Here is a 16,075-nt window from a genome sequence, read left to right on the forward strand (position 1 = left end):
ATTTATAATTCTGGTCGGAGAGAGTTTCGGTTATTGAGTTGATGTCCCCATGCCTCTTCCTTTTAACTTGCTCACTACCAACAGTGAAGACAATGAAACAGATAGACTACAAGAATTAAATTTCGGACTGCTCCCACAGTCACCGTGTTCGCTTAGATTTGGCTCCCAGCGACTACTGGCTGTTCCCAGACCTGAAAAAAAGTACAGATGTGTAATGTCAGAGACATAACTGGATGTCGTGAATACGAGCAAAACTGACACTTTTACTTTATACTTCCGAATATAAATTAGTTGATCGGCTAGGCTACAGTACAGATTAGTTACATTAAACATTCTGACACGCAAATATTACGAAATAACCAGTATAGTTCCTTATGATAAAATAATGGTGGTTCTGAAAAGAACCTTTTATGAAGGCGTTCGTGATGGAGAGTGACGAGTTGAGTTCAAATTCCGATGGATACCGCTGACTTTCGTCTTCTATTTCCAGGATGACCTGTTGTCCGTGAATGCGAAACTGATATGTGTTCTGTTGGAGTCTCCTGCTTCTTCCGCTTGCGGTAACAAGCTTTGTGTTTCGCTTGGAGATTTCTCGATCGCACCACAATGCACACGATGACAACGACAGCCAAATTTGAAATGAACGGCTTCTGAGCCGGTGCTATGCATTTTATATAGCAAATCTGCAGGCCGTATACAGTATAGTGAAGTAAAATTTCTTTGGGTATAAAATTATGGTTCTAAATGGCACCTTAGAGAATTTTGATGTCGATTATTTCATTTCGGATTTCAATATTTTAGTAAAAGATACTATCAAAATGCGGTAATTTTCTAAGATATTAAACATTGATTGGATATAAACGATTTCAAACACTGTTGCGAATTTAGAACTGCGAAAATTGCAAAAAACTGATCAAATTATCTTAGATTTGCACTACACTGATAATTTTAATTTTCGATTTACCAAGAAGCAATCTTTATAGTTCTTCAGGTAACATTTAGAGCCATTAGAAGGGCTGACTTTGCATAATGTTCCGCATTGTTGTCCATTTCCCGTTGTATTTTGCTCCAATGCAAACGACCACCAACAGGATGATGTAATCGATCCTCTTCGAAGGGAAACTGGCTCTGCGACCTGAGCGTTTGAGGTTTTGTACAACGCTAAAGGTCTGTTCTTATTACTAGCGACTGCTCCACCTGACGACCGAAGTCCAAATGAAAGCACGGCCTAAGCGTTTGAGGTTTTTAACCACGCAGAAGGTGCATTCTCCGAAGCTGCTGGTTGATTGGAACGGAAAGGGAAAGTGAGAAATTTCTTGTGCACGGTATTTGATCGATTAGGGTTTTTGTTTCGGTGCAGTTTTGAGTCTTGTTGGCTCATTTTGCGAGGTGAATGAGCCTTTAAGACTCAAAAGTGAGTCAAAGTTCGCGCCAATTAATCTAGACTGTCTTTTGAAAAGGGTCAAAAATACAGAAAATCTAAATCGAGTCCCACACTGAACAAAATCGATTGTTAAATTTCAAAGACGTTTTGATTTTGATGGAATTCTGTCCCATGATAGTTAATTATATTCGCTACCAACCGTTCATAAATTGCAAGATGGGCACTTTTAAACAAATGAAATCGTTGAATGAAGCGCTGAAATTTTGGTCTAAAGTGATATTTTCAACGTTCTTGATACTACAAGCTTTTAGAACGAAGAGTAAGTACGAAAAGCAGTTGAGTGCGGTCGCAATGAGAATCCGGATCTGGCTTGGTTTTCTTGTAAGCACTGTTCATAAGTTCTTAACAACAGTCAGGAAGGATAAGTGTAGAACAAAAACGGATCTCAGGAATCACCGGAAAGACACGAAGGTGAAGCAGATATTGTAGAAGAGACCAGATTTGTCGGTACGTACTGTGGCTAGAAAATAAAACCGTCTCCAACTTTCGTGGTTACTTCCAAGCACAGGAAAGATATGAAGTCGTTCTAAGTAAAAACACTACCGAGCCGTAATGACAAACAGAATGTGACGGCTAAAATCCCGGGCTCTCAAGTTGTATCGGGAATACTTGCCGAAGACGATGAAATTTATGTGCTAGAGCACTTTGAACAGCTTTCCGGAATGTCTTTTTATCCTGCCATGCAACGGAACGGAAGTAGAGAAGCGTTCCAAGACGAAACAAAAAGACCAAGTTTCCCAAAAAATATTTGGTTTGGCAGGAAACATGTAGCTGTAGCCGAGAAAGTCAAAGCTTCATCACTACCGGAACGGTAAACAAGCACCCCGACTCTGCAATCCAAATGCTTACACGTTCTATATTATTTATATTATTCATTTCTTAGTAAACGAAATCGTCACATTAGTATAAACAAATTAGACCGATTCTAAACCGAACAGAAGTAATACGTACGCAAGTCGATCGAGTAATGTTCGAAATTTGAACAACTCGAACGAATGATATTCGAGTTCATATCCAACTCGAACGCAATGCAGAATGGAAATTGCACATTCGATCGGAATATTTCGAATCGATCGCCGTACAGAATAGGGGTGATGAAGAGAGAGCCCAATTGACTAGAAGCACCAAGCAGGCTTCGCTTTAGTTGGCCATCGCTGCATTCAATTGTAGTCCTATCTCTATGGAAACACATTTAACAGAAACCAAACACAAGTTTATCCTCGCTACATGGTTTCCATGGTTGTTCCCATAAAGAAACAAAAGGCTTACAATCGCTAGGAATGGAGATCCTTAAATACTCTGAGGCTAGCGTTTTCCATGGAAGTATGTTGGGGTCAATTCTGCGCAACATATTTACATCCGAATTCCCTTCTATTTCGGGAGGTGCTGTTCTGTCACCATACGACGATAATGTAACTATTTTGAAGAGGTCGTATCATCTGAAAGTGAAAAATTGTCATGAATAACAAACGAAATTCCGGATCTCGCAGACCAATGGTCCGACGAGGAGTAGGGACGGAGTTAAACGAAGCTCCGGATGCTTCAGGACCTGTTAGGAACTGACTATGAGACAGAACCAGCTAGGGTAGGTTTTCTTGATCTAATCGTATATTTATAAATAGCTTATTCTAAAAGGAAACCGATATGTACACTGTTGATGTAGTGGAAGGCCACTAACGGGACAATCTAAGGCTATCAGACTGATGGACCGTGTTCTCCTCAAAGCACGTTCTGACCGTGAAACGGAGCACTGTAGAAGGGAGGCAGCTGTTCCGGTGGTGGAGGTTCGTTGGCAGTTTTTGGCAAAGGGTACTCATTGGACGCTGGCAAGTAGGTGTTGCTTGGTGGTAAATAATCATTCGACGGAGGCAAATACGCATTGGATGGTCCAACCGTGGGAGCTGCCGTCGTTGTTGTGGTAGGTCGGGTCGTCGTAACCCGTGGTGCGAATGCGAAAGGTTTCGGACGTGGTGCTGGTTGGGCTGCAACGGGACTACAAAAAGTGGGATATTTATTCATTTCGATTTTGTAACAGTAACCGTCTCGATTAACTTACTCCGGGATATCCAGATCCAGTTCCGTTATCGGATGGTACCCGAATTCGTCGGCTGTGTAGCGCACGCGATATCGCTTCCCATTCGCACCGGTGTACGTGTAGGAACCCATGACCACAAAGGTTTTGTTGTCGTTGCGAAGTTTTCCGATCTGCTCCACTTCGATTCCGTTTTCTGTTTCAACACTAAACAACAACGGGAGGCAGGGGTTAGGATCGGCTCCGAACAGTCACCGTAGTTAGATTCGGACACTTACGCATACTTGAATTCGCCTTTACCCTTGTTTTTAACCTGTGACATCAGAATGCTAGCCTTCATCACGTTTCCGGTGAAATTGCTCGGATCCTTGGTGTCCTCAACGGGGAAGGTAAACTCATCCTCGGAAAACAGATCGTCGTTTCGACTTTTCGTTGGGATTTTAATCCTGATTGCGAGGCTGATCCCCACGATCCCACAAACGCAGATCACAAATAGCTACAAAAGAAGAGGAAAAAAAAAACGAAACAATGAAAACCAAAACTTCATAAATGCCATAAAAAGGTTAATTGTGATGATGGCAGGAACGGGTTTCAAACTAGATCTCGACGAGCAGCACCTGGCTGCCTGCGAAATTCGGCCTGGAACTGGTTCCGATTGCTTTCATCATCATGTTGCATCCCTCGGCGACGACGACGATCCCAAATCGTTTTACGATCACCCGTTTTTTTTGACATTTTTACTGTATGGTTTATTGGGGGCTTATTGATGTTTGCTTTCACGATTTTATGAGGTTTTTGATTACGGGCTGTGAATGGAGTTCGTTAGAACAGGTTGATTATCGGTGAGGTTTTCTTTTTTTTTTCTCTCGTTTGTTCGGTCGACCAAACTGTTTAGATCATCCATTTTATGGGTGTAGAAATTGAACATTTGCATAACCATATCGCGAATCTTTACACTGGTGGTACGGTGGTGAAATCGAACCAATTCACCACACCTCGTTGGAACTGACCCCTGTCAAGAAATTGACCTTTATTGGTTGACAGTTGACTTTATCGTACTGTTAAATTCATGATGTTTTAAACAGTGAAACAATTCTGAGCAGAGCGGGGACCTGGCCGAAATTAGAAGTCAATTCGAGATGAGATTGTTTTCGCACCAAATCCAATGTTGTCGTCAAAAGATGCCCTCGTGCAGATTGTACAATCTTATGATCTTGTGGAAGGAAATCTGAGGACAAAGCAACGTCATCAGAAATGCTAAAGCACCCTGTAAGACTGGTTCCAAACCTTGTTCGATCGACAAAGCTCATCTGAAGATGACAAATATAAAATCAAATAGAAAAAATATCTCATTCGGCAAGCAATTTTTTACTGCGGTCTAGAAAATGACACTTCCGAAATTTCTGGACGCATAGTCTAGAAAAATGTATTAATCGTGTGCTTTTGGAGCAGAATCTACACCCTCTAACGATAAGCCCACAAAACTGAAATCAAGTGGAAGTTTTAGAAAAAAAACTCATTTGGCAAGCAATTTTTTACTGCGGTCTGTAAAATCACGCTACCAAAATTTATGGACGCATATCACAGAAAATTGTTTTAATCGTTCGTAATCTTTTTTGAATTTGAAGCAACATTTACATCCTCTAACGATTATCTTTGGAACTGCGAGAAAAAATGCAATCACTCTTCAAAAGGGCGGATGTCAGAGTCATAACCGTTCTGTTCTGCCATTCTGCTGCAATTCCGGGATTCAGCTCCAGAATAAAATTTTAAAATCCAGGCTTAGAATTCTAGAATTATAATTGGATTCCGGATCTTGACGCTGGTCTGAATTTTAGTTCCAAAATCTAGTTCCCGAATCCTGAAAGTCCAGAGTTAAGCTATAGAGTCCTGGATGTGAATTCTGAATATAAATTTTCAGTTTTAATCCTCAAACTAAATTGTGGTCTGAGCCAAGCACGTCATTTTGGTCTGTCCAGGTTCAGGGGTCAGAATTCTGTTCCAAGACCTGAGCCTGAATCCAGGTCCAGAATCATGATTCAGAGGTTCAAGGTTTTCACTCTGTTCCAAAGTCTACAATTCAGCTCCAGAATCCAGTATCTGAAACCAGATTACTTCCAAAACTCAGATCCAGAATTCTGTTACAAAACTCAGTTCATGGATTCAGGTTCAAATGTTCTGGAAATGAATTTAGATTCTGCAACTAAATTCACTTTCAAACAAGAACCCTGGTCTAGAATTCAGTTCTAGAATCCGAGTGCAGAATTCAATTCCAAATTGCTGGCTCCAAACTCAATTAGTGGAATTAGGATCTGAATTCAGCTTAATAAATTTGGAACTGGAGCTGAATTCTAAACCTAAATTCTAATCAGATTCAGACCAGAATTCAGTTCTAGAAATCATTTCCAGTTGACGTATTCAGTTCAAGAATCCAGGACAAGTGTTCAGTTCTGAATTCCAGTTGCAATTCCGGAATTCAAGAAATAGAATTAAATTTTGGACTCTGCTCTGAATCATAGTTGCAAAATCAAGGTCCAGAATTAAACTCACTCCTCTAAGCAGCGTTGCCAGGTTGCCAGATTTTTCAAACGAACCAGATCTTTTGCTAGATTTTACAAATTTTTCCAGATTTTAACAGATCTCACCAGGCCTCTATACGATAGGTGATGAGATCTTTTTTTCCGTTCACTGAAAATGAAGCCCGGTCAAAATTTCCTTGTGTATAGTTGGACCCAGACCAAACCAGATAATTTTTGAGTCAGAGACAGATTTGTGAAAAATGGACCTGGCATCTCTGCCTCTAAGTTATCATGCTCAATTCAGCTGTTTTTCAAAGAAGGACGAATCTTACAAAAGTAAACAAATCGAGTTTCTCTCTCCTATCAATGAATGCTTAAAAATCCTACAATTTTTCTTAAAAATTCAGATTCTACAAAAATCTTAATCTTAGTAATACAAAGAACTATAATGGGCGAAACTGTCATTCCATTTGTTTACGTAAGTTTCGCCCTCCGTGTTCCATGCAAACAAACCCCACTTGTACGCGGCGGGCAGATTTCCCCAAGACGGCTGGCTATGTCTGCCAGCCATTTTGCCGGAATTCTGGCAACAATGCAACAACCGTTTCCGGCAGAGAATTTCGCCTAGCGGTTATTAACGATTCTTTTCTGTCGGATTCTTGCCATACAAGATTGGCAGAACCGTTTTGAATCGGTTCTACATTTTAAGCGTCTTGGTTTTATTTTTTCAATAAAAGATACATATGAAAGGCAATACGTTATTGCTCTTCATATATACTAATCATGGAAAATAACATTGCTTTCTCACTACCAAACATACCCATTTCAATCTCATTTACCTCGTCTCAAGATTCGTTTTTTGTTCGTACATGCGGGATTGACGAATATCAAATGAAGTCGAATAAGAAAAAAAAGAAATTGAAGGGAAATAAACAAGACACGTACGGCGAGATAATGACGCAATTTCGTCTGGATAATTTTGACAGCAGCCAGCCTTCTGACAGTTGCCAGTATTCCTCACAAGCGGGACAGAGCGATTCTTCAATTGTTAGTAAGGAAAGGCAAAACAATTTTTTTCTTTATTTTAGATGATTTCCGAACCTTCTACCACTGGAAATAGTAAATGAGACGATAAAATTATCTGCAGATTTGTCTAATACCATGTTCACATTAGCGCTTATATCACTTGATATACCGAGATGATACGCATATCACGTGGTAGTGTTCACATATGATCGAAATGATATCGTTTGACAATCAAGTTGTCATATTGAATGTTCCCATTAGGAGTAAGATCAATAATATTGCTTTTCTCTCCTACAATTCAATTAATAATTGAAGTCTTGCATTTAATGGTCTCCGAACGCCAGTATTCGTTGAAAAATTCGAAATTATAATGATTGTTTATTGTCACTCTCAAAGTGACGTTCATAAATGAGTGCGTTCAATGCCATTATCCGTGTTGCTAGTTGCGATTTTTGACAACTCGATATGATATCGTACATGATATCCCGTATATCATGCCAAAATGGTGGTACGCGTTGACATCAAATTGTATGGGATATCAAGTGATATCGCACATGATATCATCGGATATCAAGTATATCCGTATATCACTTGATATCAGCGCTAATGTGAACATACTATAAGTCGCGATCTGCATAATTCACACTGGAAGCATAAAAGTAAACAAATCGAAAAGGGTGAAACTCTTGTTTTGTTGATTTATTCAGTGGATATAGAAGTAAAGCGATTTATTCAGTGGATATAGAAGTAAATACGATTCGAAACCAAAGTCGAAACATTCATCGATGTTTTTCTCCATTTGCTGTCAATGTTAGATTCGCCTTTCTTTGAAAAAAAAGGCTGAATTATTTTTGACATTAAATGTCAGATTCTAATGCATGCTAAACGCAAACTATAAAACAATAGTATAACCCTTTTCGTCACGAGATCGTGTAACTTTTTCGTCTTGTATTACTTAAGGTGATCAATATTGATATATAAAGATATATAATTTCCATGCATTCATGACAATCAAAGTCCAACTTGAAACACATTTTATCCTCATCATTTTTCATGCTCGATTTACAATACAATCTTGCTGAAAGTTGCTGTGACATGACTATTAAATTTGGCTCTGTGAATTCCAAATCTGTTGGTTTTGATAACATTCCTCTAATCGAAAAACCTGATGATCATGGATGACAGACAGCAGACAGGTCAGACAGCTGATAATGGAAGTCATCCATCTGTCAGTTTCGCTAATTCGCGGGCTGACGGGTTTCGGAAAAACAGTGTAGAACAGCCAGTGCTTCGATCGGATCGGAGATCGAACCAAAAATTTACATCTTAATAAGCCCCAAAAAGTAATCAAATTATCATTTAACTGAGGTCACCGCACATCTCGACGCTGTCGCTTCCCCGAGTTCCAAGTGTATCATCATTTCAACGGTTGATGGCGATGGTTTCGTATCCGTGAACGGGTTGGTAGTCAGGATTCTTCTATTTCTTTTTTTTCACTGGCCCGGGAGATTGATTTACTACCGCTCATTCCGAATGCAACATTTCGCTCGACCATAATGCGGAAATTTCACGCATACATCTATTCCAAATAGATAATTACTATTCTACGCTTCCACGCCTCATCCCCTGTGTTTGTGTTGTTTTTGGTAGTCTTATCGAAAGAGTTACGATCGACTGTAGGTCGTGCATCAGCGGTATCAGTTTTCAATTTTTAGCAAAACAAAATTTGCTCAGGTTGATAATGGCCCAAGGGACTTTGATTATTTGACTAACAAATGAAGTTCCGTCTGAAGTCTGAACACAGGGTGGTGCACTTGGTCTATCATTATTCTCACTGTTCGTGAATGGCTTGCATTCTACGCAGTTACTTTTCACAATGCATATAACTTTGAGTGAGTTTTTTTTCAGTGTATTCTAAGAGTTAGTACTGGTTAAATAGAGCTCGTTAAATATCGTCTATGAATCGGATGACGAGGGGTATATTTTTTTAGTAATTTATGGACATAGATACGGTTTCGGTTCGGCAGTTTCCATAGTTGAATGGCGAAACTCAAATCAATAAATTCACAGGAAGAACTTTTGAGCCTATCGAGTTAAACCGGTTTTTCGTCGCACTTCCCAAATCAAGTCTAGCATCACAAAATGGGGAATGGCGACGACAGCTCGCCTATTCATTCATTAATTTCGAGAATTTACACCGGTGACACGTGTTAACGTAATTTTCTTCTGTTCTACACAAGCCCCCAACAGAGCCTCCGGACACCAGTTTGCAGACAGTCTTCGGCGGAATTTCCCCTCCAGTCAGTGCGGAATACATAATCGGAATATTAAATATCCCATAAATAATTCCCGCAATAAGGGATCACAGACAGGCCGGACAAATGGGACCAACCTGTTCGCAGACTGTGAACCCCAAAACCTATTTATTGATCCGTGCAGCAGCAACAGAATAAAGCCGTTTTGTAAACGAACGCCGCACCAATTAGCATTCAGATAACAGGTCCAGGAGGGGTTTTGTTTCCTGGTGTCGATATATATAAATTTTTTGTCCTGCGTCAAAACTCGCAACATTTGAATATTCTCCGCCGCTTAAAAAAAAACCCGCAACGGAGGGGGTCTATTTTTGGGGGCAGCATCAATAAAATACCGGCCGGTCTGCTGCTGGCTGTTGTCGGTGCCCGGTTGAAAACGATCTTATGAATATTCCGGTTTGATTTGTTCGCTGTCAACTTTGTTGCGCAGGATAGCAAATATCTACGGGGAAAACATAAAATCAATCCTGTACGAGTTGGTAGAAGATCAAGGGTCCTTCCACGAAAGAAACATGGAAGTTGGTGTGGAACAGCTTTAATCATGTGAACCGGAAGAGTTCCCGAGAATGTCTGATCAGAAGAAAATTTCATTTCTTTTCGGTCTACTCGGCTTGACGGTTGGCAACCTTTAGTATTCTATAATATTTTCTTCTATTTGTAAGGCATCGCACTTATTGTAATAATCCACCAAAACTGACGACCTCGGCCAAAAACTAATCGGACTGCGTAGGATCGCAACCCAATACTTTTGAAGATAACTGCTCATTCATTCAACATTTCAACTCATCTTCATCATACAGGGCATAGCCAGTTAATGTGTCTTGAATAAATAAATATATAAATAAAAGTTACGTCTTCATAAGTTTCACATAATTTTGAGTATAACAAATGATATGAAAATGGTTAGACGACAGCGGCTTCTAAGGCCGTGGATCATCTTGATCATTATTTTAACTTTTAGCTAAAATCTGACAGTCAAGTAGTTATTTTGTCGTTGCCAAAAAAAGCAAGCATGGTCATTTTTGACAATTCGATAGTTATTTTCTCACACTCAAGCAAATATATTCTAATTTCAGATCTTTAGTAAAAATTTCTTCTTTCGATCATAGAAAATACACCAATACTTTGTCAACAGACAAACAAAAAAGTCTGTTTACACACAGTACCGCTGAACTGTCAAAATGTGTTCATCCGATTCCCGCTTATGAGGAATTCTGGCAACCGTCAGAAGGCTGGCTGCATTCCGGCTGCTGTCAAAATTGTCCAGGCGAAACTGCGTCATTATCTCGCCGTACGTCTCTTGTTTATTTCCCTCCTATTTCTTTTTTCTTTTTTTATTATTCGACTTCATTCGATATTCGTCACTCCCGCATGTACGTACAAAAAACGAATCTTGAGACGAGGTAAATGAGATTGAAATATGGGTATGGTTGGTAGTGAGAAAGCAATTGGCAATAACATTTTCCATGATTAGTATATATGAAGGGCAATAACGTATTGCCTTTCATATGTATCTTTTATTGAAGAAATAAAACCAAGACGCTTAAAATGTAGAACCGATTCAAAATGGGTCTGTTAATCTTGTATGGCAAGAATCCGACAGAAAAGAACCGTTTATAACCGCTAGGCGAAACTCTCTGCCGAAAACGGTTGTTGCATTGTTGCCAGACTTTTGGCGGAATTCTGGCAGAATTCCGGCAAAATGGCTGGCAGACATAGCCAGCCGTCTGGGGGAAATTTTCTGCCCGCCAATGAACAATGTTATTGCCAATAACATTGCTTTCTCACTACCAAACATACCCATATTTCAATCTCATTTACCTCGTCTCAAGATTCGTTTTTTGTACGTACATGCGGGAGTGACGAATATCGAATGAAGTCGAATAATAAAAAAAGAAAAAAGAAATAGGAGGGAAATAAACAAGAGACGTACGGCGAGATAATGACGCAATTTCGCCTGGACAATTTTGACAGCAGCCGGAATGCAGCCAGCCTTCTGACGGTTGCCAGAATTCCTCACAAGCGGGTTGATACAATGTGGCTACACTCTTAGCAGCAGCTACATAATTTTGGGACAAAACCTACCCAGAATCAACTAAAGTGCATCTCCCCAATTTTAGGTAACGAGTGGATGACCTCAAAATTTAAGGAAAATATAAGTTTACCCAAAGTGTTATGGCATGGCAAAGCACGCTACCCATTTTTTACGATCAAGTCAAAGTTTGAGTAGTTAACGACTTGATTTTGGGTAGCTTATAGAAGTGGTTGACAATGAGTGATTTCTCTTCAAAAAAATAGGTAAACTTGATTTTCAGTGTAGATTTTCTCTTAGTTTTCTGGCACCTTTAGGAAGAGCGCATGGAAGGAAAAGACGGGTGGATAATGTTGAAGACTTAATAACTGAAGCACGTGAATACGAATAAAACTGACATGATTCTTTCACACTTCCGAATATAGAAAATCGTTCGTATTTAGGGCAGGTTTAGGGCAAATTCAGCAGCTGGAAGATATATATGGGTGATCTATAATAGAACTAAAATTGAGTTCCAGCCGTTCTAGTTTTATTTATTCGAACAGTTCTACTGTCAAATTTAAAACTAGTATACACTGCCGTTCTATTTTTTGTATTTTTGAAAAACTAGTAAAACGCTGCTGGGGCTGTTAGTTTTTCTTGTTATAATTTCCAGATTTAAATTTTAAAACTGACATAAATTATGCAGCTAGAACTAGAGCACTCCTGAACATGCCCTTAGAATTTATTTTCAAAATTCAGGTTCGGAATCCAGATCAAAAAATTTGGTCAAAAATTTAGAATTGTGGAACTGAACTCATTTTCAGAATCCTGGATTCGAATTTAGTTTTAGTACACTGAGGTCTTCTTTACGCGGATTTTCGAAGTTAGGCGTTTTTTACGTGAATTTTTGAATTCCGGGTTTCAAGTTAAAAAAAAATTCGATCGTTCAAAAATAAATTTTGTATTTCTAAGGCATTTGGCATAAAAAAAAATTTCTCAAATTTTACGGTTTTTCACGCGGTTTTTTACTTGGTACGTATTAGTCAAAATGAAATTGGATTCTGAAACTGAATTCAGGAATCAATTTCTGGTAAAGAAATCAACTCTAAAATCCAATTTCGAAGTTCAGATTTTACTTTTAGTTTCAAAATCCAGATATAAAAGTCATATCCTGAACTTTGTTTATGCATGAAATCCTAAATCAGAATTCTGGAACATAAATTAAGGTACTAAAATCAGTTCCAAAATCTAGTTAAGAAACCTGTCGGCTCGTGCACGAGAAAGGCAAGCAAGTGTGTTGAGTTTTCCTCTTTGTTAAAAAAAAGTTAGAGAAAACTTCGTTTTTGAGTTATTCAAGGTTGAGATAACCACTGTGAAAATTTAATCACAAATTGCTGTTAATATTTCTGATGGCATGTAAAAAGAATTATGTTTCTACACTTAGCACAACTCGAGATATTCACGTTTAAGTTCTGCCCATATAACAAAAAAAACGTAAATAAACTTCAAGCTACTTTAATTGAGTTCCGCAGAGAACTATAAGAGACTTATTATATAATTTAGTGGGGAAAATCAGTTTAAGTTTACACAAAAGTTTCCAAAATTTGTGTGTTACTTCACTATATTTAACAAAATTACTTAATTTTCCCATACATGGAATACAATTTTTAAACAATCTGCTTCTATTTTCTGTTATTCAACTACAACAAAAATACAGTAAAATTTCGAGAAACAACGAAAGTCAGAGAGCCATTCTAAAGTAAAGTTCTTATTTTCCACACTTTTGGTCACAATTCCTGTCTTAACACCACACAAATTTAGAAAAAAAATATCCGTGCAACGCAACCACTTCCATCAGCGCAGTCATCTGAAAAGCGACACACTTACAAGATTCATTGCCAACCTTTCCAGGGTCAACTTTGGTCCCGGGGACGAAGGATTCCTGCTTTCAATTCACTTCACTTCCGATTTCCAGAAAAAAACCGACAACAAATTAAAAACCCAATCGAGGACGAATAACACCGAAGCACTGGTTCCCGAGCGCCTGCCTCCTGCCGATCGATGCTGTCAGGATCAACTGTGCTATCAAACTAAACCGGATCGGCGACAGGAGCGTCACTTTATATCGTAAGCTTTCGATGAGGAGTCTTCTTCTGTGTTTTTTTTCTGCTGCTGATGATGATACTTTAAGGCAGCCCCCCGCAAAACGATCAATCGGTCGTGATCACGAAAGGGGTGTTCTTTCTGGTGATTGATTTCAGTGTCGAATAACTCGACGAATGGTCGGCGCTATTCCTGTTTCGGTATGGGTTTATGCAAATTTTCACTAGCTTAGAAGCTCTGAGATAGCGATCATGGGTTCTGCAAGGCGTAACTGTGTCTTCCCGAACAGTAAACCAATTGATCTATTTCAGAAATGGGCTACCGTAACACACATCCGAAACATTATGGTGGTTTGTTGGTTTTTTTCCAATTAACCCACACTTCCCAGTGTTGTCGATCGATCCCAGAAGGCGTTGAAGAATGAACCAACGTCCAACGCAAAACGAAAAGGTCGCGTTAAATGCTATTGATAAAGTCTTAGAACGTTTCTGATGTCCAGTCTGGAACGCAGTAGGCAAGGGAACAGGTTTTGAAACATGCAGTGGCTGCCTCAAAGAGGGGGGGAAACCGAAATCCGGTCGCTGCTGAAGTTGGGAATAGAAGAAAGAAATCGCGCAGCAAAGAGCGGGTCTTTTTTATGCTAATTTTTCCGTTGACTTTTTTTTTTTTGGACATCAAATTATCTCCCACGATGAGAAAGAGGGAAGATTTCGCCTCAGTTTGGTATATGACTATGGTTGAGCGAACTAAGTAAGTAGAGGATTTGTCACTTTCCGTCGATTAAATTTTGCGGAAAGAGTGGAGACTCGAAGTCTGCGTTCGTTGAGCGTCGGTCATCGACTTGCCGGTAGTTGGTGCCATTTTGGCTCACCATCTGCCACTTTCTCGTTCGCCGTATTAACCCATTACCAATATGACATATAAAAGGAAAAAAAAAAAAAGAAATCGATTTTACGTCGAACTTTGCAGTTATGAATAAAATTTCCATTTTAAGTGCCGGCTTTGCGTTGACGTCACACACCGCGTCGCTTCCATTTCGAGTACGGAATTGCCCTATGCTGGGACGATCCTGAATGATTGCTGCTACCCGAACTACGACTTTTCTTAAGCTCTAGAGGCCGACACCGTAGACATTATGGTGCTTGCGGACTTGCGGACTGGAAATGTGATCGTCTTGTGATGCCGCACGCCTCAGTGTCCGTTTCCCCGTAGCTTTCATTCAACGCCGTTTCGGTATCCCCGAAAGATTGACCCGGCGAATAGATTGTTTAAATGATATTTAAATGGCCAGATAAAATTAGTATTTTACGCTTTTCTGCTTGATTTGTTCAAGGATTTTATTCGCCAAATTTACTGCGGATGGATCGCTTTCAGGCCGCGACACCGCCGACAGCGCTGTTGGAAGTCAGCGCTGTTAGATCAGAGGTGAACCTTCGTGTTTCTCTTCCAGTAGTCCCCCTTGTTCCATGGGAGTGGAAAATCCTTCGTTTTCAGGAGTGATAAATGAGCACTTTGGTTCGATAATTACTCAAACCACACTTAATTCATTTTTATTTACATTTCGTCTTCGACTTATCAGTGTATTGGCAGTTCGTTTGGAACTGCTAGTGCGACTTAGCAGTTCAACGTAGACCTTAGGCAGACTCTACTTGAACAACTGGCTGAATGTCGGCAAAAATTTCTACCCGTCGCGTATCAGTGGGATATTGTCTTCAGTGAATATTACCACTAGAATTCAGGATTATGTCAATATGATAACACACAAATAGAACCCTATTTAACAGTCATTGAAAATAATAATATCATCGAATTGATTGGATGGAAATTGTCTTGGCCTTATTTTCGGAAGAAAATGGCTCTAATGCATGCTAAAAAATTTCACCCACCAGAATGACAATCAGAATAATCAAATGATGCCTTTTTAAAGAAACAGCCTACAAGCCACCTGTCAACAACTACTTTGAAGAGGAATTCAAGCGAAACAACGATGACAAATCGAGTGCTAATTTCACCATTAGAAGTCAGAGAAAACTCTTCTTTTTCGTGAACTATTATGGTTAGTTTTCGGCGAGAATCGAATCATCCGAAAATTCCCCTTGCCAGTGAGACTCGACAGGTGGCTTGAAAAACTATTCGCAGAAAAAGAAGCTCCTAGATCGATGACATAATACTACTGCGTCATGATGATGGAGAAAAAGGTGGGAACATTTGTGTACATTTGAGTTTCATACAACGAATTTTTTTTGGAATAGTGACAAAAGAAAATCTGGTTTGATATAGAAAACATTGCTGCTTGAAACTACAAAATATGATAACCAATTTTACTCAGTGGGTTAGTTTGTTTCAAGCGACATTCAGATAAAAACAACAAATATTTCACTCGTGCGTTCCTGTCAATTTCTAAACAAACAATTTCACAGTGAATTCAATTTGAAAAATTTGTTATGAATGAACAGACTTTAGGTAAAGTTAAGAATGGTTGCGCTTTAAATTCACAAACTTTTCAGTTCAAATAAATTACCTTAAATTTAGTGCTTGTTAAACGCTTCTGTTTGTTGAAATCATACCAAAGATAAACTCAAGGTGGAGTGTCTGCGATTTCTCATGTATTATTTGAATAGGACC

The 16,075-nt window shown here is 39.3% G+C and overlaps 1 protein-coding gene across 1 annotated transcript; it reads right to left on the bottom strand.

Moving 5' to 3' along the window:
• Window positions 1–3,043: 3,043 nt before the first annotated feature.
• Window positions 3,044–13,426, bottom strand: LOC131426460 (pupal cuticle protein). The gene is made up of 4 exons (XM_058589203.1): window positions 13,235–13,426; window positions 3,755–3,972; window positions 3,501–3,683; window positions 3,044–3,437 (listed from the first exon to the last, which is right to left on the bottom strand). The coding sequence occupies exons 1-4, from the start codon at window positions 13,241–13,243 to the stop codon at window positions 3,164–3,166; spliced, it is 684 nt and encodes a 227-aa protein (XP_058445186.1). The 5' UTR covers window positions 13,244–13,426; the 3' UTR covers window positions 3,044–3,163.
• Window positions 13,427–16,075: the final 2,649 nt, after the last annotated feature.

This window comes from Malaya genurostris, chromosome 1, assembly GCF_030247185.1.
Source record: "Malaya genurostris strain Urasoe2022 chromosome 1, Malgen_1.1, whole genome shotgun sequence".
Lineage (NCBI taxonomy): Eukaryota > Metazoa > Arthropoda > Insecta > Diptera > Culicidae > Malaya > Malaya genurostris.

Coding starts and splice junctions, on each gene's coding strand:
- LOC131426460 (XM_058589203.1), bottom strand. Junction 3,684..3,754: donor AAAGGCGAATTCAAGTATGC/GTAAGTGTCCGA, acceptor GTTGTTGTTTAG/TGTTGAAACAGAAAACGGAA. Junction 3,438..3,500: donor CTGGATCTGGATATCCCGGA/GTAAGTTAATCG, acceptor CACTTTTTGTAG/TCCCGTTGCAGCCCAACCAG.